Genomic DNA, 27,997 nt, shown 5'->3' on the forward strand with positions numbered 1-27,997 from the left:
AAATCAGTGCTGAAGGAAGCCCCGAGATCCCTTAGATTGACTTCCAAGTATTTTATTAAACTACAAGTCAGATTGTTTATATATATGATATAGCATAATGCAATAAATAATAAATCAAACTGGTATAAGTCTGCATCATGGTTTATTTTTATTGATTATTTACCTGAAAAAATCCATGTTAATTCGGACAATGAGAATAATTGTTGACGATCACTTCATCTTAAATCATCAGTTGCTAGGGACTAATGTCATTTAAAACCACAAATAAACTGCTATAAATCAGGAATTTAAATTTAAAAGTCAAATAAGATGTCCACAAACAGCTGATAAACGGTGGGACAGTCCATCCGATAAGTTTACGGATTTTTCCGAAGACGACATCGTTTACTGTTTACACGTGCAACCTGAATCACACCTGCAGGTTCTTGGTCCAGTACAGCCAACACCACACGTGCAGGAACCTGAAATGTCATATATGTCAACATGACATAAGCATGATTGTTCTAAATTCATCGTTAGTTTGACCCATGGAAAATATTAAATACATGTATAAACTTTTACAGTAAATATGAAACAATTTTGATAAACAAAATTTCTACAATCAATAATCGTATGACATATACCATAAACAGTTGTTTTTTATTTGGACACTTCTGGTGTTAACAAAGATAAAAGATGTCAATAATCGTTTGATATTCTAAGAATGTCGTCTATTATGCGGGATAGAATGTTTAACTACGGATATTTTTTTTCTCATGGGGTATATATTGAAGTCCATATTAAAAATCATTGTTTTAGTTTATATACAAGGGATTTAAAGGATACAAATCGACAAATTAGGTTCTCACTTAGTCAGATAACACTTAATTTAAAAACATTATTTGAGCTCACGAAGTATTTTATCAAAAGGTATGTTAACTTAACTGAGTTTATTATGACTAGATTTAGATAGCGAAATATAAGGTGCTTCTGAAACCTTAAAATACAGAACAGTTGTAATCCTACCTACATTTAGTTGAACTAAAACATCCAAAAAAGTACTGACGTCTCTCTTTACCACGCATAGTATAACAATTTGAAGGTTGTAAATAAGTCAGCAGGTTTCTTTAACACGAATCAATATAACAAAGCAACCATCAAGGGACTTAAAGGAAGTTGTTTTACCCAAACGTTGTTTTAATATGAGAACAAAGAGTTTCATATGATCATTACACATCTACATTATTAGTCGAAATAGAAAGATTATGACTTGGAATAATTTGGAACAGCTCGTAGCATTTATCACTAAAACGAGAATTTACCTTTCCTTGATTTTGTTCACCCAATATGTGATATGCCTCCATACCAAAGTTGTTTGGTATATAAATATACTAAGTACATCAATGTAAACGAGTTAATACTATGTTGTACTTGTCTATGTAAATCGATAGGAAAATCGAGACAAAAATATTTTCTATTCTTCACACTTGTGCATACCTATTATATATTGATGCTTTTTAAAAAAAGGTTACTTTTGCGTTGAAAAAGCTTCAATATTTTGGATACATTTTATATAGAGACATTTCATTTGCTGATAACACTGTCTTTCTATTTTAAATAAATCCCAATATAGTAATTCCTCCCACTGGTGTTCGTCATATTCCCGCATAACCGGTTCATGTTTGTTTACAAAACGGTTTAGGTACTTACCAGCTGCGCAGTTACATCTGCATGCTGGACATGCACACTTTCCGCTGCATTGGCAGGCCCTGGTTCCACAACATTGTCCTGACTGGCACTCCACGGAACAGACGAAGTTGGCGCCTAAAATGGAACTTAATCATGTAAGATTTGATATATTATACCCCACTGCGCATTCTGTTTTGTATTCTTATGGGGTTGTTTGTTTGTTTATATTCGTGTATGGGTGAGTTAGAAGATGTGTGCGTACTTGTGAAGGGTAGTGAGAGTCAATGATGGTGCAGAATGCAACATAATGAAAATTTAACTTGAACTTATAATAATAATTAGAGTTCTAGATATGCTTTAAAATATTCAAACATATTTGTAACAAATTGACATATTTGTAACAAACTGATATTACGTGAAACATATCTGTTATGATACAATAACGACAACTCAAGTACATTCAATCATCTCCATTATTTACGGTATATCACGTTAAGTACCGGAAATGACAATATGTGGCAGGAACTTAAGTAAAGTTTCCTTGAGCTACCTCACACTGAACATTTGATATTCAATCCATTAGCACCTGTCATAGTCCCTCCGTTATCAATTAACCTACTACGACCTAAACTGCTGAGACCATAACAACTTAGCATAAATCCCAGTGTCTCGCCTACCAAAATGTTATCACAATGAATAGCTGAAGCTGATTCAAATCACCCTACACCTGTTATTTTGTAACATTTTAAATCTTCCCCACTGATCACCCCATACAAATAGGACTGTTTAACAATGTCTTCAACCGATCATAACATATAAACGGTCAAGTAGTGAAGAGCAGCATGACAACAAACCACACATATAGCTTTTCATTACAATAACACTTAGTATAATGCGGAGTATTTAAGCAATGTTTGAGCTTGCTTTTTATGGTAACTCTGATTTTAAACTTCAATTACATAACAACATTTAATACACATTACCTCCACATTTGCATCCGGCCTTGCAGTAAGGACAATTACATGCTGCGCTGCACTTGCATCCACATCCACAAGCAACCCCCATCTTACAAATTCCATCTGGACAAGTCGCATTCTTTGCCGCTTAATTAGAAACGCATTTACATAATTAATATACTTAATCGCTCTGTACATTCAGTGGATATAATACCATGCTTTACATATTTAGAAGGGAACTAGTAAAAAGTACATCCTCCTCATGTTATTACAGATCAGTTGTTTAAAACAAATAAGAGGAACATGTAAAATTATAATTTGTTATTGTGGAGATTGCAGTATGTGCGATATTGTTAGCAATACAACTTTAAGTTAGTTATACATATAAAACATTTGATACTTTCTCAATTTACGTTTATATATAAACATCAGATTCAAATCTTATTGAAACTTACAGAAGCATCCACAGTTGACCTTACATCCGGGACATCTACAGTTGGTGCTACAGCAAGCCGAACCTGTACAGCCACACCTTCCGCCCGGACACTTGGCACAGAAGGCAGCTGTGGGGGATGAAAATTATGGTCAATTTTATTCGTCTGTATGTTCAGGAACAGAAAAGTTCTCATTCCTAAATTTCAAACTTGATTATGTTTTTAGGCCTATTGAACCAACTGTTGATATTATATTTTATTCATGAAATATGTTAAAGGCAAATATTTGTTTATAAGTGTGCATTTTGTATCTTCTTTATTTATAACTGTCACTGAAGGAATACTTTTTCTCGTGTTTTGCAAAGCGCCTTAGAGTAATTTTGTCAATTACATTGGGCGCTGTATAAATGTTTTATATAAGTATTATTAACCTGTTGTTAGTATACAGTATTTAACAAGAGAATATTTGTTAGCAGTCACCCCAGATGTGAAATAAAACTGTTCTTTTTTGTCATGATCTTTAACAATTCTTGAATCAATTAAATTATGTAATACGGCATACGTCTTTTTCTAAAGTACCCAAAGGGATATTGCGTGTAGCTATCTTGAATATATTTGGTTGTCGATTCTCTGTTTTATCAATACAATAGGAATAATCGCTAGAAACTTGACCTAAGGAAGCCATATCAGAAAGCCAAATTAAATTGATTCTTATTTCATCATTTTACCAATATGTCTAGTTAGGAATGGTGTTAATTATATAAATAATGGAAATCTATTTAAAATGCCATGAAACATAAGTAGGAACACACAAAAGGAGAAAGGTGCCTACAAAAACCCTTTTGTTACTGGAGATAATTTATATTTACACTAATATTTTTCATTATGACCTTTGCTGTTCCTAGAACCTAAATCCCTAAACACTAAAATATGCATAACGCAATTAAGTTCAGCTACAATGTTATTGACACTCTTGGATATCGATAGTTGGAAAGTAAAGACAACAGCAAGAAACAAAGTCAAAAACACCAAACACGGTTTCTAGAAGTATATCGAAATTTGACATCTAAAAGTGTTCGATTTGATTGACAAATATGCTGTAGGGTAAAGAAGCCCGCTATAATGCATTCAATTTCAATTTCAATACATTTTATTGCCAAAGGACAAATGGATTGGGCAGCAGGCATAACCTATTTAAGCCCTTTCCAAACACAGTAACATACAGTGGTACAAGCAACGATATAGACATTAGAACACATACAAACACATATGAACAAGTTGATATTATCAAATAAATAATCAAATTAGGGGAAACAACTACTTAATCCCATTTTTATTATAATTGAATATAATGGTTTAAATTCTAACCTTTTATTTTGATACCGAAAAGACATATAAAATATATACATATTATCAAGAGAAAAGAAAAGTAATTTGTTTTTGAGCTGCATGTACAATGTATACACATTTGATGGGCTTAATTTACCGCACCCTACAGATACAGGCCAAAAGGTGCGTTGTATCACACAAGGTCATCCACTGATGAGTTTGGAAATTCAATCCCACCAAATAGTTTAATTTATGCATATTAAACACAGGTTAGATATATAATTAATATGTTGTAAAGCTTTATATTCTAATTTATGTAATTGTTTCCCAATATCTTTTAACAAAATAGTATAATTAGTCTTCTGAACCCCAGCCCCCTCTTCATCAATATTGAAAATAAACAAAGAAGAAAAATAGGAAATATCAATATTAATATTACTATTCATGTACCATTTTTGGAGCTGAATGAAAGAAGGAAAAAAATAAAATGAAAAAAAAAGAAGAAAATTAATGAGTGAATGATTAATTTCATTGTCCTGAATCTTCTAGAACTTAATTGGATACAGATAGGAGAATATGTTTGTTTTCATTTTCATCACATCTCTCACAATCATTTAGCATGACATCTAATGATAAATGGTTATGAGTTTCATGGAATATATTCCGAAAAAGTACAGTGCAATGTTCAGTGTATTTTATACAATTAAGGAAGTAATGAGATGCTATTTCAAATCTAGAACCACAAGAACATGCAGGGGACTCAGCTAGAATGCACTTGACACATGTTTTTGATTAAGCTAATTAAAAAAATGACAGCAACAATGTCTTAGAAAAATTATATCATATGTTTTACTTCAAACATATATGTATGTTCATTGATAAACGTACGCTTAGGAAAAAAAGCAAATATTGAATCGTTCAGATATTAAAAGAAATATTAATACAATAGGAAACATACCTTCGGACATATTTGTGTCTCTGTAGAATATCAAGATTTCTCAACTCGACTGAATAAAGAGTTTATATTTTATCCTGTAATCCGTTACAAAATGGTTCTTTATTTATAGGAAAATTGGATTTTGCGTGTGCAAACTACCATCGTGTGCATTATAAATAATAAACGTGAATAACAAGGGCCTTGTGCAAAACATACGTGAAGGCAGTCGCAGCAAAACTATAGGACCGTGTGCAGTCTTAAAAGATCACGAAGATAACATTTGCACACGTTATGCAGTTGATTGTGTCTATGTAACATATTAACATCACCTAGTGAGATATACATTCAGCCTCTAGATAATAGTCTTCTGCTTATCCATCTATTATGATAATCATACACTTGACTCTGCTGGTGGATTATCTGTCCCAGAACTTGGGCGTTTACATGAAATACTATATAAGTTTCCTCCCTTTGTATGTCTATTGACGTTTATTCTGGACTGTTGTTACTTGCGCTGTTTATAGAGATACTATAGATAAATTGATTTTCCAGTAATTAACATTGCACTTGAATTCATAAATGATGCAAGGTTAATTACCATTGGATGCATGGATAGATGGATGGATGAATGAAAACGTGGTAGACAATGGTGATGTAGATGGATGAATTAATGTATTGGAAGACAAAGGGGGTGTAGATGGATAAATGAATGCACTGGTAGACAAAGGGGCTGTAGATGGAGAAATGAATGTATTGGTAGACAATGGGGCTGTAGATAAATGAATGAATGTATTAGTAGACAAAAGGGCTGTAGATGGATAAATGATTGTATTGGTAGACAAAGGGGGTGTACATGGATGAATGAATGTATTGGTAGAGAAAGGGGTGTAGATGGATGTATGAATGTATTGGTAGGCAAAGGGGGTGTAGATGGATAAATGAATGTATCGGTAGAGAAAGGGGGTGTAGATGGATGAATGAATGTATTGGTAGGGAAAGGGGGTGTAGATGGATGAATGAATGGTTGGTAGACAAAAGGTGTGTAGATGGATGAATGAATGTATTAGTAGACAAAGGGGGTGTAGATGGATGAATGAATGTATTGGTAGGGAAGAGGGGTGTAGATGGATGAATGAATGTATTGTTAGACAAATGGGCTGTAGATGGATGGACGAGATGGGATGGATTGGACAGTGCTTTGGGTTTCGGGTAAAAAGGAACGCTGACCTATTCATGCAGGTAAGTTCTCCCACGACGCGTTTTGTGTTAAACATGTATCTATATAATTTAAAGCAGTAAACAATGTTTTGGGAGAAGGAAAAGATAATAAAACACATGATCACACGAATTTCGTTTCGAACTAGGGTATCATATGGTAACATAAAGACCTTCAGGCGACATCGTTTTAGAAAAAATGGCCTTGAGCTGACTATATATGTTCTATAAATTTATTAATAAAAACACATCTCCAGCAAAATGTATTCCAAAACATTTTGAGGACAGAAATGATATACATATTAGTGGTATTTAATCAATATGAATGTTGCATAAGATATTATACAATTTGTGTTCACGGGAAAAAACCTACTGTTATATATATGTTATCAGTTAAAAACGTATAAGATAATGAAACATATACAAGCTGGATTATTGCATATCATATTTACGTTAATGAATTTTAAATCGAGTAACACGAAACACAACGTACATAGTATACCATGCGTATTGTGACCTTACGCAAGGGAGAACCTATCCTTTATTGAAATATATTATTATTAATCTTATATCAGTTTCCTAATGGTTATCGTATATGAGCCTTGTCTGCTATTGATAAACTTTAATTTATTGATCAAATAAAACAATAAGATACTATCCTGATAACTATAATGTTTTAATAGAACAGATATTGTACATTTGTCACGTGAAATGTTCGTGTAATACACCCTGTAGAGTGAAGGATGTGTAGACCCGTGTGCAGATATGTATTTATAGATCCGTTTGATGTTGATAAAACCGTGTGCAAAGAATGTTGTCCAAGTCGTGTGCACGAAATGTTGATTCACATTATTGATCGTGGACTGATACACGTACCTTACATCTTTATCCATTCGACATTAGTGAGTACATATAATGGCTTCTAAACTTTAAAAACAATTACGTATTTAAAATATCAAATCATCGCCACATAAATGAAGTTTGACATTCATTCAATATGATCGCCATATATAATAAACGTGTAAGTATCAAATAAGAAAGCTACTCGAATTAACCGTTTTGAATATTTTATTAGTTAGACAAGCAGGATTTAGACTTAGCGTGTATGATGAGGTGAGTTGTACTTTTAAGGACCTATTGTGTTTTGGTTTTGATTTGAACTGATATACGTGAGGGAACGACCGTTCTGTGATAACACTTGATTGGCAGGATAGGGGATATCCTATATCAAATGCCGTGACTAAGTAATTGAATAATTGATTCTGGTGCAAGCTTGTGAAGGTAGTGTGGTGTATTTTGATTCATTGTGCTGTCTTTGTACAATCAATTTGTTCCTGCCAATTTCTTAGCATAGTACTGTTCTTTGTATATTAGTTTGATAGCACCTGACACAATCTTACCTGCGTCAACTTTGGTATCTGCAAGTATAGCCATATATTCATTATGATTGTTGTCCCATATTGTATTAGTAAGTTTTTATACCAGGTCTTTATCAATGAAACATACATTTTTGTAGTGTGTTCATGTCCATTTTATGTCAGTAATAATAACAACAACACAGTGTTTGAGTTCTAGATTGTATTAAGGAGCTACTAAAGGAACATGATACTGATGTTGGATATTGATATAGTTGTACAGGTTGTTACTTATACACACATTTATACATACTACACATAATATGCATACAATACAAAACTTGGCTTGAAGACCGGCTCAGCTGTTCTGACTTGGATGTGATTTTTTGTAGATTTAAATTACCACATTTAAAAGATGTTACAGATTTACGTCTCTCAAATTTGGGACCTCTACCCTGAGGTAAATAATCCACCAGTACCCGTAAGTGTACCGCTACAACGATGGTTGAAGAAATCTTCAAGACTACTGTGTTTGAATCATCCCACAGATTTGGAACATCTACGCCGTGGTAAAAGTTCGCCAGTATACCAAGGATGTATATATACCGTACAACGATTGTTGCAGAAATCTGTGTGATCAGGGTTCGAAACTCTTGACCTTTAATGAATTACTTGGGGAATAATGATGTTTATAGCATCATAAATCCAAATAGGGAAAAAGTTGTTTAATCATTATTATCTGTGCTAAGCCAGCCTTCGGCGTTACCATGACAACTAATAAACCATATATAACCTACATGTATATATACACATTTTAATTAACAGGCGTGTCGGCGGGGATGGTGGTGGTGGCTGCTGGAGCTGACTGATCTCCCTCAAAGTTGCACACGCCCCCACTCTGATCACGTGATCTGGATAGTCCCTTACTAGGGAATGACTGGCATGACTGCACACGACCTTTGACTTATTCACCACTTAGTCAGCCCACAGTCCACGACCCCCACTGACTGCCTATATTACTAGATATAGAAACTTATCACTGCCATAAAACATGCTTAAAATTATTTAAGCTTCAATTTATGTCAGTAATAATAACAACACAGTGTTTGAGTTCTAGATTGTATTAAGGAGCTACTAAAGGAACATGATACTGATGTTGGATATTGATATAGTTGTACAGGTTGTTACTTATACACACATTTATACATACTACACATAATATGCATACAATACAAAACTTGGCTTGAAGACCGGCTCAGCTGTTCTGACTTGGATGTGATTTTTTGTAGATTTAAATTACCACATTTTAAAAGATGTAACAGATTTAGGTCTCTCAAATTTGGAACCTCTACCCTGAGGTAAATAATCCACCAGTACCCGTAAGTGTACCGCTACAACGATGGTTGAAGAAATCTTCAAGACTACTGTGTTTGAATCATCCCACAGATTTGGAACATCTACGCCGTGGTAAAAGTTCGCCAGTATACCAAGGATGTATATATACCGTACAACGATTGTTGCAGAAATCTGTGTGATCAGGGTTCGAAACTCTTGACCTTTAATGAATTACTTGGGGAATAATGATGTTTATAGCATCATAAATCCAAAACTCAGATGTGCAAACCCTATGTGAACAGCTGAGTGTCCCCAAGCTTGATTTAAAATATTTTTTTCTCTCTATGCGTTGAACTAGAGTTTTATGGTCAAGTGGGAGTCCGGGCCATCTGTCAACGATTTAAACGTATTAAAACGAATTGAGTAGGGTGCCTAAGGTAGAAACACTTTAACATTTGACCCTGGAGTTTTTATCATACCTACCTAAAATGGAGCATATTATTGTCTTGGTTGAGCACTACCGTTAAATGTGCTAAACATGGAGTTCTTTAACACAAACGCACATGCACACGCATACACGTTTGCATATGTCGAGACACTTTAGGATTTGCTCTTGTGAAAAATTAATTTTCTACTGACTTAGGAGAATATGAGATGAAGATTGTATGAGGTATTAGATATCTATATTTTTTTTCACATGATTAATAGAATTTGTTTTCTTCTCGATGACAGAAGTGCATTTTGTCAATTAAAGCTTTTCTCAGAAAAGCAACTCAGGTTACCACTTCAATTAAATTTTTATGCATTTTTTTTAACCATTTTGTCCTTATGTAACGCCTGATATAGAAATTTCGGATAACTAGTTTGGTATTTATTGAATTAAAAGAAATTGACTTTATCATTTTTTCAAATGAGAAAATGGAATGTCCATATAGTATTTTTTCATATTATTCATGTATTTTTTTGGTCAAGTTACCAAAGAGTTTCATATGTTGTAAATAAATAATATTAAAGTATTATTTTTACAATTTTACACTTTTGTTGGTATTACTTGCGTTACACAGCAAAAATCAACATCCTTCTATAAGAAATGTTAAAACAGTGATAAACTGAGTGATCAATCTAGTATTTAAAAGTGAATATTTAGCATTGTATGGCCTTACAAGAGAGTGTAAGATGTACCCATTCGTGTCGAATTTTCAAAATGATTGCCTAACTGGTCATTGTTTTAAATAGAAAGTTCTATAAACAATAGTTATTTATTTTCAAACACATTTTTCATATGAATTTTTATTCTTTTTAATTGATTGGTATTTGTTCAATTTGATGAAAACCTGTAGATAAAAACGAGAATGGAATTGATTTACACTTCAGAAGAGTAAGTAGTAGGATGCGTTTGAGTAAGGCTGCTCCATACACGTTTATATCTTGACTTTGTTTGTTTATGTTTAATGGCCCATCGACAACTGTAGTCATTTAGGGCAATGCTGATTTTATTTTTTAAACAAACATGATGTAAGTAGCGTAGATAAAATAAAATAAAAATGGATATTTTAAAAGCATTCGCATTTAAAAATATGTGTGAATATTTAATATATGAAAGGGGAAAAAAATAAAAATAAAAATAGATAATAAATACATGTAGATAATATAGAAAATGTGATGTATATATAACGTCATAGAGGGTAAGGTGGTTAAAAAGACATCAGAGTCTATAAAATAGACCAATGTACTTCAAAGCGTTAAATAATGCCTTATAGTCCACGGGTTTTCATATCCGGGACTCGAAAGTAATAATTACGAATGAGTCTGAAATCAGAACATTCTATTAAATAATTTTCCACCGGAAATGGAGTGTCACATGCATGGCATGTAGGTATATCTTCTCGTTTAAAAAGGTACGAATGAGTAGGATACGTATGCCCAGTACGGAGCAGAGCGAGGACAACTTCCTCTCTGCGATCCTTCTCTTTCCGACTGGGAAAACATGTTTTAAGCTTCTGCTGTACTTTAAAAAGTTTGTTGCTGGTCTCGAGTGACCAGCGTTGCTGTAATTTATTTTTAAAAGCAGTTCGATTAACAGTTTTAAAATCTGTATATGGTATTTTGATATTTGTTTGTTGGAGATTAATGCATGGCTTGATTTTCTGTCAACAAATCCGTTGCCTTTAATTCCGACATGACTCGGAATCCATAGTAAAGTAAGTGTTCCATACACTTTTATGTGGAAAATGATATCTTCACATACAAGATCACAGTAATTAGCAAGTAAACCATTTTTAAAATATACTCCTGGGGAAATTGTATTCCGGCAACATTTAAGTTTGTATGCAGAAGTTCAAAATGACTGCAAAATAGCGTTAGTTGGCGAACATTGAGGAGATGGAATATTTTATGTTGACAATGGAGAAAAAAGTTCATTCAGACTAAATTGAAATGAAGGGAGAACTCATCCCTTCAAATTTCAAATATTTTAAGATGATTTAGGTCAATATAAGACCTCAAGAAAATATTTCTCTATCCATCTCTGTTACATAAAAAAATATACTTTTATCTGTCATCCTTTGACTGATTACAGCTTTAGAGTAATATCCTTATGTTTAGATAGGGTGTTCTGCAAATGTGGGATAATATTGTATTCGGTGTAAGAAATACGGTTATAACAAATATTTCAGGTTGTTGCGTTAACGTATACTTTTTAATATTAAAGAGTGTCGTCAAAATTTCAAATGTGTATATAGATTTCCAATGTATAGTTTAGTAAATACAAGCATATAGGATTAGCATATATAACACATAAATAAGAAAACATCATATAAAGTGTATGCAATAAAAAAAATTCATTAATTCTTTTTTCTCCAAAATATTAGACATTAATTGGATAGCAAGACTAATAGTTAAAGATCGCTTGATATAATATCTCCAGTTGATAGTGAAGAATATCAGAGACAATCGCAAATCACGGATATTTAAACTGAAATGTCTATCGAAATGCCCGCATGCAATGTTGACAGGTGTAGCATCGCTAGTCCCATTTGGTTTGTGATTTTGCCGGTGACGTCATCGCTTACAGCTTACACGTGCAGTCTGCAGCAGACCTACAGGTGCTGAGTCCAGTACAGAGCATACCACACTTGCATGATCCTGAAATGTCAAATACGATTCATTTCACAGTTTGTTCTTCTAAATCATTTCCAATATTGTGCATGCTCCGTCATTTATATATTCATATAATATAAATGTTTATAGAGAAAACGGTTACATCGATGTCGACACAAATAGTTTATATAATGTTCTATTAAACTATAGATTTTCGTAAGTCATCTTTTCATAAATTTACAAAATGTTTGTGAGCTTACCAGACACGCAGTTACACCTGCATGTTGGGCATGGACACCTGCCGCTGCACCGACATGCTTTGGTTCCGCAACATTGTCATGACTGGCATTGAGCGGAGCACACGAAGTTGGTGCCTGTCACATAAGGTATACGTACGAATATCAGCATATAGTAGGTTTCTTAGATTTAACGCTCTTAGCACAGTACACTCTTATATGATTGTGCAATTAGCAAGATCCAATAATGATACTTAACTCAATAAGCAGTTTTATTTTACAAACGTGAATCGAACCAATTGAAATATTCCGAAATTAATTATGTAATGTTAGTGTTAAGTGGAAGAAATAATAAAATCCTAATTGCATTTGAATTTAAAAGAATTATTACACTATTGGCTGTGTTTCTAGAAAAAAATCACGTATAAGTACCAAATTATCATTGCCTCACACAGTCTGGGTATGCACACAAAAATGTACTTATACTTATACTACGAATATACATAGGAGGTGAACAACCTGACACTTACTACGTCATAAAGACATGACAGATACAACAGTATGACACTTACTACGTCACAAAGACATGACAGATACAACAACCTGACACTTACTACGTCATAAAGACATGATGTAAATAACAACAGACCAATACAATTCATCTTACATGTCTTCGTAGTGATCTCTGATAGAATAATTTCACCAATGAAGTAAATTTAATTTGGATTGAAATTCAAAGTAAACAAACGGCTTGTGCAGTTTTTGTTTTAATGTTAGGTGTGGTTAGTTTATTCTACAATGAATAAAAAGTAAGCCAAATTAAATTGTTTGTGATTAGAATATCTTTGGATAAGACATTTTCCAGTTCAAAGAAAAAGTTCAGTGTGGAACTCCGATTACATTCGAGACTTTACCGGAATGAGAAACAGAAGAATGGTATTGGAAAAGTGTATAGTGGAAAATTATTCTTGACACTGATAATGTAAAAGTACTGGGAACATCCCAAGGATATAATACATACAATGTAACTAACAAAATATAGGAAGATGAAAAAAGGCAGGCAACATTATTGATGTCTCAAAGAAAAATTCTTTCATTTGAAGTGTAATTGTCATTGTGTAGATATGAAATAAACACAAGTAGTTAAGTAGAAAAAGCCAATACAAATAGATACATCGAAACATGAATGTCTTTGTAACAGGTAAACAGAGTATCAAAACAAACATTTCGCTTGGTAAGGTAGAAAGTGAATTGTGATATTGTGTCATTAGCTGTTTGAAAAACAAATGACACAATTAATCGTATGCTAGACGATAATCAATTACCAAATACATAAAAATTATCAGGATCTAGCAAGGAAAATGTGAATATTAATATTTTGTTGAATTTAATTTAATTTAATCAAACAATTAACAAAAAGTTAATTGGAAAATAAGAATTAGTAAAAATGTCATTCATTTAAAAAGGAAACAAAAAATACCTTATTTTGGAGAATTTATCCTGTATTTCAACTGTAAAAGTGTTTTTCTTGCTTTCTATAAATACTCCTTAATTTAAAAAAAATGTGATATGGAGTGTTACTAAAGTTGCTATTTGCCATTTGTGATTAGATTGTGTACGTTAAGATTAATTTTGGTATCTGCTAATATGAAAAGCCATTACAAATTCAAAAAAATCAAAATCTGAATGCCAATTTATTAAAATGTTGACCACAAAAGATCTTCAAAATATGTATTATTTATAACTGCATGTATATTATGAAGTGTACACTGTTATTGAGGATAAATAAAAAAATGACGCATATTTCATTATTTTGACTTCAGTGCTGTTAGGATTTCATTATTAGCATTTTTTTTTTAAATGCTCCTTATATCGTGTTTCTAGTGATTATTTCACAGAAGATATTTTTGATCTCGAATATGTTCACTGGTGAATAACAAAATATTTTTTTAACATATTTTTGAAAATTATATCTGTGAAATTGAATTGTTTAGCATTTTGATTTATTTGTAAAACAATGAGCACCATACCTGCGACTGTTGACATCTTGGCTTCTAAAACAATTCTTGAGTCCTCTCAAAACGACGTAGGTAACTGGTGTTTATCTTTTAACCTTTTGGAAAATGTGACTGTTTTTATAGAAAATGGGACATTACGTGTGCAAAATCTAATCGTGTGCACTAAGGACAACAAACGTGAATGGTAAGGGCCATGTGCAAAATTATTGTGAAAGTGGCTGTTAGCAAAACTAGGACCGAGCGCAAATTAAATAGGTTAGGAAAAGGGAATGTACAGACGACTTACGGCTGATGACGTCTAACATACTTTTATCGCCAATTGAAACCAGGATATTGCTCATTTATGTAAAACATTTATTCGAGGTTTTTATCATTCCTGAAGCGCTGTTTACATTTGTTGGACCAAATGACCAATAACACACTGGTCACTTGAATTTCTGAATTCACGATCAGTTCAAAAGCATTACAATGAAAGCTGCAATCATAATTATCATGGAAATATTTGCGCATATCCATTTTTTTCACACGTTTATTATTGTGTTTTTTTTGTCACATATTTATTCTGAATACATTTGTTTTGTTAGGTCAAGAATGAATGGTATTTCCTTCATCCTTCAGAAATTAAACATTCCGGACGACAGGCTTTCGCGTTTTGTCACCTTCATATCTTGACGCTCGCTACTGATATGAAAATATTATCACTGCTAAGCCGCTGATGAATGTAACGTTATTACTGTCATTTTTGTTTTATAAACGTTCGTTTCCTAATTTGTAAAATACATCATATACTAAAAATGATATAATTGATTGTCGTATTTGTATTTGTGTACTTAAAATTACATATATGTCAAGAACATGTGTTATTGAAAATAACATAAATGTCACAATGTTTCCTAGAATCAGTCCTTAATTAAGTACACAAATATGTATAACTGATAGAAACATAAGTGACCAATCGCATGCTACACGAACAAAATATCCTAGATTTGCCTGATAACATCCACCTTATAAAAGTGTCCTTCCAAAATTGATAAATTTTACTACAATTATTTAAATGTCCTCAGGTACTTGGCGCTTAAATAGAGTTATGACATAAACACTATATGTAATATTGTGCTTCAAATCTACAACGATGTAAACAAAAAACCTTTATGGTATTGCACCTTTAAATTTGGCTCATCCATGTCCCTCGTGGCCAAAAAGGTGGAAATCCAAATTGATCTAAAATAATGTTGATATGATATGCGTAAAACCTCTTAATTAAATGATTCAAAAACTACAACTAAAGGGGTACTAGTTACTTTCAAATTAAATTGATTGTGTCACATTTATGATAAGCTTGACTCCCAACTGTGTCTGATATATTGTGTCTTAAGTCTAGGATAATACATACTGTCTCAAGTCTAGGATAGTACATATCGTCTCAGGTCTAGGATAATAATACTGTATCATGTCTAAGCTAATAATTCATTTATAATCAATTTAGCAGCATATATTTCTAGTGCAAAATTATGCATTCAATTACATTATATCTTAAATTTCTCTAAATATTTCCATTTAACAACTATCAGTTTGTCAACGTCATTGTTTTAGCTGTAACGCATTAATTTATTTCTCACGTTTGGTTAAATGATATTTAATGAATTGATAGTGTTCTGCTAGTTATTAAGATGAAAACACAAACACTTAATCAACAGCGTCAGACATTCGTGCTTTTCCTGAATGTGTACACACTAACATAAGATAAGTAACCATGGTTGAAATGAATGCGGAACTATGCCTGTAGAACTTGGACCAACACAGGTTAGACAGCATTGGCAGAAATATGCATTTCAATAAACAGGTGTTGTTGTAACTACCAGAATTGTCGATGCGAGGAAGTGACATTACCTTGATTCGACTTAGATTTACATGACGGGTGCCATCGAAGAAGCAGTAGCCGCTTCCTGTTCAGGAACTCCTGGTCTAATTCTCCTCGTACGTTTTCAAAGGTCGCCATTTAAATCTTTCCTTTTTTCATATTTTACCCTAGTTTAATCGGTTTTGAGTTCCTATATATAGCGTTTGTAACCAATAAAAAATATATATGCAGGTGTATGTTACAAATGCGCCGATAATTATTGTTTTGAGTTTGTTTTTGTAAAATAATGTTACATTTGTTAAAATAAATGAAAGTGTTAGCACGTAAGCAGCATTCTATTTGTATGTATGATATTTTCGGCTTTGTAATTTACCAAATTAAGAATAACAACAGCAATACAGACAACACACTATTATGGTTTCAATCACACGGAGAAGGTCAAAGACAGAAATTTGCACACGACATTTTGTCGGTTACCTCTATTGAACATATTTTCATCACTAAGTGAAAAACACATTCAGCCTACAGATACCAGGGTCGTGCCAACCCGTATTATGTTGAAGATACATTTAAGGTTGTTGTTACGTTTCTAGGTTGTTGTTACGTGATAAGCACTCTTTACAGGGTATACACTAGTTCTCCATTTGACCAGCTACTGACCCTTTGCTGAAAGAAAAATATGCCTATGAGTATAGGCATACAAAAGGCGTAATTCCTCATATTATTATAAAAAATATTTCATATTTCAATATTTGTTATATTTTCGTAGTATGACACAGCACACATGGAGACACGTCCTGAAAAGAACTTAGCTGTTAATAGGACGTTAAACTTAAAAATAAAACCAAACCAAACAAATTATGCAAAACTAGCGAAAAGACAGGACTAAATAACACAAGGGTATTCTTCATACGACATTTGGAAAATGTCTGTCAATTAATTCATAAGAAATAGCGATAACTTAACTGACAAATCCAAGATGGCTGCCTGGTGACTATCTTATTTTTCCGATCAGCCATAAAATGAAAAAGAAACAACTATAGACCATGGGTCACGGTATATTCGGAAATTCACCTCCTTATTTTGTTCAAAGATATCCTGATGTATGACATGCGGAAAAACTTAGGTTAAACTTTGACCGAAAGTGGGTTTCTTGGGGTATCAAAAGGGGTAGGGTAAATCACAAATATAGTTTGCTGTTTTCAAAATGAACTTAAAAACCAAAAAAATACTATTTATATTTTTGAAAACATATATAAATTAGACAAGCATATGTAACAAAATGAAAAATGACAGAAATACAATTGTCACTTGTCACTTTGTTTATATAAAACGAAGGATTAAGACAGGGGGTTGTTTTAGGTAATTTCCAAATAAGTTGCATATTGAATACATACTTTCCTTCTGTTTTATACGGAGTTATGGCTTCTGGACACATAGCAAACTTGGCTATTTCAAATATTTCTCAATTTTAAGTGAATTAAAAAGTGCAGGACGCCCTTTATACGCTATAAGTATAAGATATCAAATGTTAGTATTGTATATATATATATCATATAATATTTGCTCAACACCTGTGCCTAAAGTGAGTTCCAGGTCCTGATTTGTTTTTTTACTTATCAAAGTTAACTTTTGCCACAACTACTGTAAAATGATCGATTTAATATGTTTAGTTTGATTTGCTGGTAATTTTAAGTGTCCTTGTATGTTAAAATATTATCCTTTTTGGAATTACCTACCGCCCATCCTGTTATGGTAATTATTGTTCTGTGACAATGTTATATTTGTATCCATCAGAGACCGCGTGAAAGTCGCATGATGATCGAAATATGATAATTTTCTAGGTAAATACGTCTGGAATTGAAACCGGCGTTACGGGTTACTAAAACAAGCCTCCGCCAGGAGTAGAACCAGATGTCCTTGAAATAGGTTTATTCCAACAAAATGCTTTGATTATTTGATGCATCAAATACGTATCAGGATGAATAGTTTATTCATAAAATCGATGGGTCGAGTTGAGGGTGGGGGACTGGCGTTGTTTTGGGGGAAAATAGCAGATGGCAGATAAATGTTTCATGGAGGGATATACATGTAAGTATTTAATCGCGTTTACATTAAATGTTAGATAGGAATTGTATAATTCTTTTTAGATATTTTATGATTATATGTATTTTTGGGGGAAGATAGGTAGTTAAAGGCTTGTTAAATATGTGTTGATTTGTATTTAATAACTATTGTATAATATGAAGGTGATCTATGGGGAGAGGGGATGTAGATTATGGCTTCTGTTCAGGGTAGATAGGTATTCAATTAAAGTAGATAAGTATTTTAAAGAGGTAGCTTTTTATGATGTAAATAAGTATTTTATTGGGTACATAGATATTTCATTTGGTAGATAAATATGTTATGCGGGTAGACAGGTATTTTATAAGGGTAGATACGTACGGTACTTTTTTTTTTATATAAAATGAGGGTATGTAAGTATTATTTAAAGGTTTGATAGATATTTTACGGGGACGGATAGTTATTTGATAGGAGTTGGATAGATATGTATGGTAGACAGATAGGAAGGGGTAGATTGGATAAATTTATATTTACAACTGAATAATAAGGTAGATAGATATGTTATTGGAGTTAATTGGCATTTATGTCTACAAGTATTTTTATGGGGGAAAATAGTTTTTTTTATGAAGATACATAATTTTAAGAGGATAGATAGGTAACTTATTCCGATCAGTAAGAATTAAATGGTTAGATTAGTACTTACCTCCCATGAATAGGTGATTAAATACATCTTTATACCCACATTAATTACAATGACAAAAATTACAATAATACTCATCTACCCCTTTTAATTCCTATCGGTCGGAGTAAATTACCTATCAATCCCCATAAAATACTTACTGAACAATGATCTGCCCTCATGAAATATTATCTACCTCCATACAATATTTATTTATTCACTACAATAAAATACATATCTTACTCTAGAAAAGCAACCGGACAATGAGTTTTAGAAACTTTGTTGAGTTATAAATTATAAAATTGCAATGAATATGTATTTCATAACATGACTAATTACCAAACTATTGTAAAATCCTATATTTTGTCAGAATCAATCTTCAGAACGATTTATACCTAAATAAGGACTCTTCCTTGAAATTAGCGTATCCTATAGAAAAAAATAAAATAAAATATTGATCTTCTTATGATATTTGCACACGCTTCTATTTAGAAACATGTATATATATCTAAGGCAATACAATCAATATATAAACATTTAAATGCGGGCGTTCTTCTCTACATGAATGTATATAATGAATAATAGGTGTATTAAATTTCTGATATCAATAAAATATATATCAATGAATAGGAAAGTTTAAATAATAAAATTAGGTTTCATATATGAATAAACAATGAATTATAAGATAGATAACTATTGTGCAATTTTTGATGATCTGATGAACATTAATTCTGAGTAGTTGGGCTCTCAGTATAGCACTATATTTGGAGGCAGTCAAACCCCGGTATTGCAGCTTACTAATGTCCATGTCTCCACCAGGAATACAACTATCATATGTCATCATATGTTTCTTTCTTTTTTAGAATCACTCTGTATAACACCTGTATTATTAGGCCGTTTTATTGGCCACCAGGACGTAGGTTTGGATTCCACCCCTTGATGGATGTAGTTTAGTCCTTGAGTAAGGCATTTGATCCGTACTCATTCCTATAACTCAAACAAAGCTGCCTGAATGGATACTTGTTTTGACTGGAGGGTGAACTATGGTTTGTGTGCTGAAGTATTCCAGTGGTATTAAATGTGACACAATTAAATATTATACTAAGTGAAGCGAATACCATATGTAATCTCGAATTACAAATGATTTACCAAAACAGAATACAAATGAATAACAAAAAGGAATATAAAAGTTTATACCATGATTTATTTTCATTAATATTGAATAAAACAAAGCTCCAAGAAGAAAATACAATAACTGAATAAAAAGGCAAATTAGTAATGATTACTCCATATTAAAGTCACCAGTTGATAGGTAAGAATGTCTTTAACAATCACGAATACATTTATTTCAATAATAAGTTAAAAACGTTTGTCATGAAATTCCGCTAACAGTGTTACGGTCCATTAAATGTAGTTTTTGGATTTTCTCATGATGTCACCGCTTACTGCTTACAGGTGCAATCAGGAGCACACTTGCATGTGCTTGGTCCAGTACAGCCTGCATCGCACGAGCAAGTCTCTGAAATGTCAGATATGGGCTAATTTTGGAATGTGTTCAGTATTTCCAATATGACTTACACTTTCTGATTAATCGTTTATTTCATCTGCTAGTCTTAAACAAACATCATATCTTTAACATACAATACATATATATTAACACACACACATATATATATACTAGACGACTCTAAACAAGGTCTACTCAAAATAAGGTTGCACCAGCTTCAATGTTTGACATAACAATAGGTGACACTTCAACTGCTCACTCACTGTCATTCTATAAATGAAATATTTTATAAAAAAATCCATCTTATTTTGAAAGACATATTCTTGCATAACATGCTTTTGCCTATTTTCAAAACAATAGTTCAGATACCTACCAGTTGTGCAGTTACACTTGCACTTTGGGCATGCGCACTTGCCATCACACTGGCAGTCTGCGGTTCCGCAACATTGTCCTGATATGCATTCCACGGAACAGACGAAGTTAGCGCCTGACAGAAAAGACGTAACATTGAACATAAGCACAAAGTAAGATTTGATGTATGTATCACCCCTATCACAGTCTGTTTAGTATTATCGTGTGTATATGTAATAAAGCAACGGTCAATACAGAATGTAAATACAAGTTTTCCTATTTATTCCTGAACCGTACCAATGGAAATAGTATTAAACAGTCAAAGCATCAGCCAAACTTTCAACCATAAGAAAAATGCAGCTAGCACAACCGCGACTCCGACATTCTGTCTTCCCCATATAATATCTCAATTATCAAAATATGCCGCGCGTACTGCTTAACGAAAGCAGTTAGTAATGATTTTAGCTAACCAAACACACCTTTAAAGTAGTGCCTCTACTTTGAAATTAAATATTCATACATTTTAAACAATCTAACATACTTCATAGTGGCGCTTCTACATCTATTAACAGCAAGTATGAATGTTAAAACTGTCTCCAACCTATTATAGTTTAACAAGGTACTGACGGAAAATAGTTGCACAAAAAACAGATGACCATCGATCAATTTGTAGCCAAATATTGATACTAATTGAAATATAGACACCTTAAATATGTATCAAGCATGTTGGTTATAACTATTCTGTTTGGATACTGCGATGAAATAACAATGTGAAACACTCATTACCTCCACATTTGCATCCGGCCTTACAGTTAGAACACTGGCATGCATCACTGCACTTGCAACCGCATCCGCACGCGCGCCCTATCTGACAAATTCCGTCAGGACAGGTCGCATTCTTTGCCGCTTATTAAGAAAAATAACGTACATCATGAATATATTTAACTAAACGGTACATTTAATGATTGAAACCAAATAATTCGTTTCCCATTTCTGTGTTTATATGCTAGTGTAAGTTAGTATGATGATTGTAATACATTTATATGCGTTATCATTACATAAAGGATGGGTGCAATACCACCACTGACACATTGAAAAGGAACCAAAACAATGCAGTACTTCACCCTTACAACATGGCAAACTCGGGCAAAGGATAAAATATATCTTGTAAGATGATTGATAATATTTATTCTGCTGCTAGCATTTCAATTTTAAACGTTTTAAACTGAATTGATGTCTTCGAGTTTGTTTAACAAATGACATTTACCGAAGCATGCGCAGTTGACCTTACATCCAGAGCATCTACAGTTGGTGTTACAGCAGGTCGCACCAGCACAGCCACAACTACCACTCGTACACTTGGCGCAGCATGATGCTGTAGGGTGTGGAAATCAATGCCAATATAATTCATCCGCTTGTTTTATGACAAGTTTTGTTTCTGTATTTGATTGCTAATAATACTAATTTTACAGAGGGAATTAAGCCTATTTAATCGATATCTAAAAATTCCATTGATCGATAACGCTAATTGGAAGTATATTCAATACTGAGATGAACAATCGTCTAAATCGGTTTTTTGTGTGTTTATTTTTACATTTACAAGCTGAAAGTAAATAGATCACATAAGCTCCAATATTCATGCATAACATGTTTAGACAACTAAAGATAAAGCACTTACCAGATGCGCAATCGCATCTGCACTTTGAGCATGCAGACTTGCAGTTGCAGGAGCAGGTCCTAGTTCCACAACATTTCCCTGACTGGCACTTCATGGAACACACGAGGTTTGCACCTGACACAAAGAAGATTAGAACTTAGAATTCTTGTTTTTTTGTAATGTAGCAAGGTTTCCTTGTGATACAAGCTGTAAGCACATTGTTTTCTTATCAATTTCTGATTTGTTTTTCAATTAAAAGGATTTGAAAAAAAGGAATAAGAAAGAAAAAAAACCCTGACAACATCGCAACGCACCTACCATCTAAAGGTAAATAAAATAATATCATAGAACACATAGTTTGAAAGTCTGACTCTAAAAAGGGACAGATGACTAAAAACCAATGTTAGCATATCACGTGGTGGGAATGAGTATACAAATTACTCTATATGACATGGAGTAGCTCACAACATCCCACACCAATCATCGATACTGAACCAGCTAAAGCAAGTGGTTATGATTCAATCTACCAACACACTTCTTTAATGTAGAAAATTTTACCATGGATTAAACGTGATGTTCTTAACCTTCCTCTTTGGAAGCTTGGATTACATCTTACCATTTTTAAACATCATACCTGCACATTCCCCTCCTGCCTTACAGGTAGAGCACGGGCATGCGTCACTGCATCTACAGGAATCGCCACATCCACAAGCGAGCCCAATCTTACAAATTCCATCAGGACAGGTCGCACTCTTTGCCGCTTAATTACAAATACAATGACACCATTAACATATATAGATCAGCTGTAGATTCATTTATTTATATCAACACAACTCGTTCCTGATCCTGTTTTAATATGATAATTAAAAAATATACCTCAGTTTGGGTCAACGAATGAATTTTAGATTTGAGTTTTTCTACAACTTACGGCAGCATGCGCAGTTGACCTTACATCCGGAGCATCTACAGGCAGAGGAACAGCAGTCCGATTCAGCACAGCAAGACCTACACCCTGAACACTTGGCACAGACTGTGGCATTGAGAAATATGAATTAATGAGAATATATGACTTCTGGTAACCCTACATTATAAAAAGACATTTTGGACATTTTGAAACCTCATTTTCTGAAATTTAGTAAATTGGGATTGAATTTCATACGCGGATGAATCATCCATATAATCAGTTGTGTATTGAGGTTTTATAATTAACTTTGGTCCATTCACAAAGAACTATCAATAGGGAATATCAATAATATTGATGATATGCAGAAATAGGATTGATGAGAAAGCATTGGAAAATGAACTCTTAAACTGTAAGTTACAGTATATTTGACGACATCTTTATTATTATTTAGGAAATCTTGAATAACTTATTTCAAAAGTTTCTCACAAATGTGAATTTTGGAGATATATTGAGATAGAACAAAATCTCTGTGGTTTGTAGTTAAACGGGAAAATCGATATAGAAAAATAGGGATGTCTACAACCACTATCTAAAAGTCCGTGCTACAACAGAATACAGACTTGAGCGTTGCCTTTGAAGAAACAAGGTTAAAGAACTTAAAAGATGGAAAAGTATGACACAGTAGGATAAATTGGAGGCTGCAAGAATCTGGCAGAAATCTCCAGTATTAGACAGAATAGCAGCAAAATTTGATAAAGTATTCTGGAATATTGTAGCATCAGATAGATATATATGTTTTAAGAGAAAACAAAACATCAAATAGGAAGCCATTTACACTATCAACTACTGGGTGCAACATAGCCACCAAAGTAATAACTGAAAACCCATGTCATCAAACAGAAAACAAACATATCAGCGGGGTCTATCAAGGAAAGTCTATTTCTATGTAGATTCTAAGACGATGATGTATTTCTAGGGAAAGTTAGATAAGGTCACACCAGCTCCAATAGTCATGCAAAATACCGTTTAGTTACTTACCACATGCGCACTTCACCTTACATCCGGGACATCTACAGCCAGTGGTACAGCAATCCGCACCAGTGCAGCAGCACTTACCCCATGGACACTTGGCACAGGCTGTGGACGTAAGGATTTGAATATATGTTCCTACATTATAAATGTTCTCTATGTAGCTACTGATTTCTGATAACACCTAATTAAAAAATGCTGTAAGAGCCCTAAAATGCGAAATATATTGAAGTAGGATCGAATTCACTACATAGATTAACGAACCATTTGTACATTTTTTTTCCTATATTTTTCTCTCCTTTTTTTCAAATAAAATAACTGAATAAATAATAACCGTTTCAGTGTTAGCCTCAATTGTAAATACCATTATTGACATTTTTCCATTTATAGAAGACAATAAAAATGGAACATTAATTAAATCTGCAAAATTATATAACGACATCTTTATATATTTATTGAGGGTTCGAGGTTGGAATAGGGTGAGGATGGGCTGGGACATTTAATTACAGACGTTTGATAACGATGTGATAAAATGTATTCAATTTTCGAAATTTTTTGAACCTTGTAGTTCAACGGTAAACGGAATTAAATAGGTTTAAACAGGAATAGGGAATATACTATATATAGATTGAATTCGAGGCAGCAATGTTTAAATCAAATCATTGCAAAATGTCGTTCAGGATCTTACCCGATGCGCAGTTGCATCCGCAGTTTGAGCAGGTACACTTGCAGGCATTGGGTCCGCCACATTTCCCTGTCTTGCACGCAGTGGAACACACACAGCTCGCTCCTGACACAGAAGGAATGAGAAAGAGTATCAGCATGGGGTAGAACTGATATATTTATCGCTCAATGTACAGAAAATGAAAACATTATCAATCAGAAATGTCACAGTAATTTAAATGTAGACAATTTAAACAAAGATTAAGCGTACTCTTTATAGCTAATGTGTTTATAAACCATGATAACATGACAAAATTATTAAACAAATTACCTTCACATTTACATCCGGCCTTACAGCCAGGGCACTGGCATGCGTCACTGCACGTGCAGGAGTCGCCACATTCACATGCAAGCCCTATCTGACACACGTCATCAGGACACGTCGCACTCTTTTTCGCTGGATACAAAATAGAGATAGGCATAATAATATATCTGTCTATACTGTACATTCAGTTAATGTATATATAATGATGTAACCTACCCCGCCACAACCATTCCATAACCATCCTTGACACATTGAGAAAGGAGCAGTAACATGTGTAATTTACCATATTCTCACAAAATGACAGACTTGTCTCAGGAAACGAAGGCCAGTGAAGCGTGAAATAAGAATTTCGTTTTGTGACAATGGCAGTTTGTCATGTTGTTATAATTTCGTTTATATAGCATTTTTAAATATCAAAGATATCGAAGAGTCCATGTAATTCTATTTCATTTTATTAATCAGTATTTAACTTTAGTTGCATTTAAACTTACAGAAACAGGCGCAGTTGACTTTACATCCGGGACATCTGCAGTTGGTACTACAGCAGTCTACACCAGAACAGTCGCACTCACCCCCAGAACACTTGGCGCAGATTGCAGCTGTAGGGGTTGTACATTAAGAGCACACCTAACATTTTTGTTTGTCTCTGCAGTGAATTCTGCTAACACTGCCTAGATTAAACTTTGTAAGACTTTTTTAAAACATACTTCTATTTATGATAGTAACTGGTATTTTTCATGTAAAATAGTGCTTTTGTCTATTCTATAAATTATAATAAATTCGTTGGAATTCCATTTGATTAGATTCCCTGAGGACATGTGATGGGTGGTTCAGGAGTCGGTCAAATCGCGTTGCATACAATTGTTTGTTGAGGAATAACACACCCAATCCCCGACAAAAAGTAAATAAACTAACACAATTAAATTCAATAATTAAAAAATGATTATAATAAATAATCAGATTAGCTAAGTGAATATCAAGACATTTGTTGTTCTAGAGAAATATGTTCATAGATAACTATCAATTATTTTTAGAAAACAATTATAAATTGTCCGGCTCTTAAATTGGCTACTCATAAAATAAGCATCATACCTTCAGCCTTTGACATTTCGGACATCGGGTCTGTAGCTTTTCTTGATATCTTCTCAGTATGACTTGAATAAGAGATCTTCAGCGAATACTGAGTCGTAAAATTTGACTCTTTTTATAGGAAATGTGACTATGCGTGTGCAAACCACCTTCGTGTGCATGAGAGATAGTAAACGTGAATAACTAGGGTCGTGTGCAAAATTTACGTAAAGGCGGTGTGAGCAAAACTAGGACCGTGTGGAAACTGAATGGATCATGAGACGGGAATTTGCACACGACATGTGGTTGATTACGTTTATGTAGCATATTTTTATCGCTAAGAGAATTATACATTCAGCCTCCTGATAACAGAGGTGTGCCTACACATATCATGTAAATAGTATATTCAAGAATGTTGTTTCTTGATACGCACTGTTTACAAGTTAACATTCTTGTTCAGTCATTTAAACTGTAACACACCTTGAATATGTTCAAACATTATTGAAAAATATATAGCTGTGTGTAACAACTTTCGTCACATATTAGTTATTTTGTATTCATTTTTATTTTTATCATGTAAGTGCATAACATTATGAATATTAAATTGACCATTTGTGGTTTAGAATATCATCAGTATTGATAAAATATAACGCTATTCACTATTAGTATTGCATATGTACATCATCATCATCATCATCATCATCATCATCATCATCATCATCATCATCATCGAAACATATTCCAAAAAAAGAAAGTGTTAAGCACTAAGATATAGGGAAAAAAGCAATATGAGAAGGACAGACAGGCAGGCAATTATATATAACAAGAAAAATGAGGGGGAAAACTGACGAAAATATATTCAGTTAGATTTTCCGTTTTTTTTTATAACTTTTTATTTGCAGACTTGACATGATGTTGACAAATACTAACACTTGCCTTGTCTTATATTACCTTTTTATAAAAACAAACATGTGTCTGTCATCTAAAATACCACAGCAATACATTTTTTATTCCGGACATTGAGGATTATATAGGGAGAGAGGGTCCAGGATTTTATCAGTATGAATTAAATCATACAGACTTTTTCCGGTTTTATATTTTAATCGAATTTTATCACAATATAAACTTCACGTCAACTGATATAACTAGTACTGTTACTTAGTAGGTTAGTTTGATAGCACCTGACACAATCTTACCTGCGTTAACATTGATATCTGCAAGTATAGCCATATACTCATTAAGATTGTTGTCCCATATTAAATCAGGAAGTTTTATACCAGGTCTTTATCAATGAAAAATGCATTTTG

At 33.2% G+C, this 27,997-nt stretch overlaps 1 protein-coding gene across 4 annotated transcripts; it reads right to left on the reverse strand.

Moving 5' to 3' along the window:
• Positions 1-128: 128 nt before the first annotated feature.
• On the reverse strand, positions 129-26,820 carry LOC110465710 (keratin-associated protein 5-4-like). 4 transcript variants are annotated; one of them, XM_021521716.1, is made up of 12 exons: positions 26,715-26,820; positions 26,114-26,221; positions 25,629-25,754; positions 25,323-25,424; positions 24,644-24,742; positions 23,630-23,731; positions 23,318-23,461; positions 22,723-22,836; positions 22,312-22,419; positions 21,831-21,950; positions 1,690-1,803; positions 129-461 (listed from the first exon to the last, which is right to left on the reverse strand). In XM_021521716.1, exons 1-12 carry the CDS (start codon positions 26,737-26,739, stop codon positions 385-387), a joined length of 1,239 nt encoding a protein of 412 aa, XP_021377391.1. In that variant the 5' UTR covers positions 26,740-26,820; the 3' UTR covers positions 129-384. The 4 variants fall into 4 exon arrangements, with proteins under 4 accessions (XP_021377391.1, XP_021377392.1, XP_021377393.1 ...); XM_021521717.1 differs by lacking the exons at positions 129-461; positions 1,690-1,803 and adding exons at positions 20,371-20,705; positions 21,067-21,180 and having other exon boundaries at positions 23,336-23,461; XM_021521718.1 differs by lacking the exons at positions 129-461; positions 1,690-1,803 and adding exons at positions 20,371-20,705; positions 21,067-21,180 and having other exon boundaries at positions 22,336-22,419.
• Positions 26,821-27,997: the final 1,177 nt, after the last annotated feature.

This window comes from Mizuhopecten yessoensis, unplaced genomic scaffold (genome assembly GCF_002113885.1).
Source record: "Mizuhopecten yessoensis strain PY_sf001 unplaced genomic scaffold, ASM211388v2 scaffold11099, whole genome shotgun sequence".
Classification (NCBI taxonomy): Eukaryota; Metazoa; Mollusca; class Bivalvia; order Pectinida; family Pectinidae; genus Mizuhopecten; species Mizuhopecten yessoensis.

What these genes read in the sequence shown, in the direction of transcription:
- LOC110465710 (XM_021521716.1), bottom strand. Translation starts at nt 26,739, where the DNA reads ATGTCCGAAATGTCAAAGGCTGAAG. An exon ending in CGAAATGTCAAAGGCTGAAG is followed by an intron (nt 26,222 to 26,714) that starts GTATGATGCTTA and finishes CAACCCCTACAG; the next exon opens with CTGCAATCTGCGCCAAGTGT. An exon ending in AGTCAACTGCGCCTGTTTCT is followed by an intron (nt 25,755 to 26,113) that starts GTAAGTTTAAAT and finishes TTTTGTATCCAG; the next exon opens with CGAAAAAGAGTGCGACGTGT.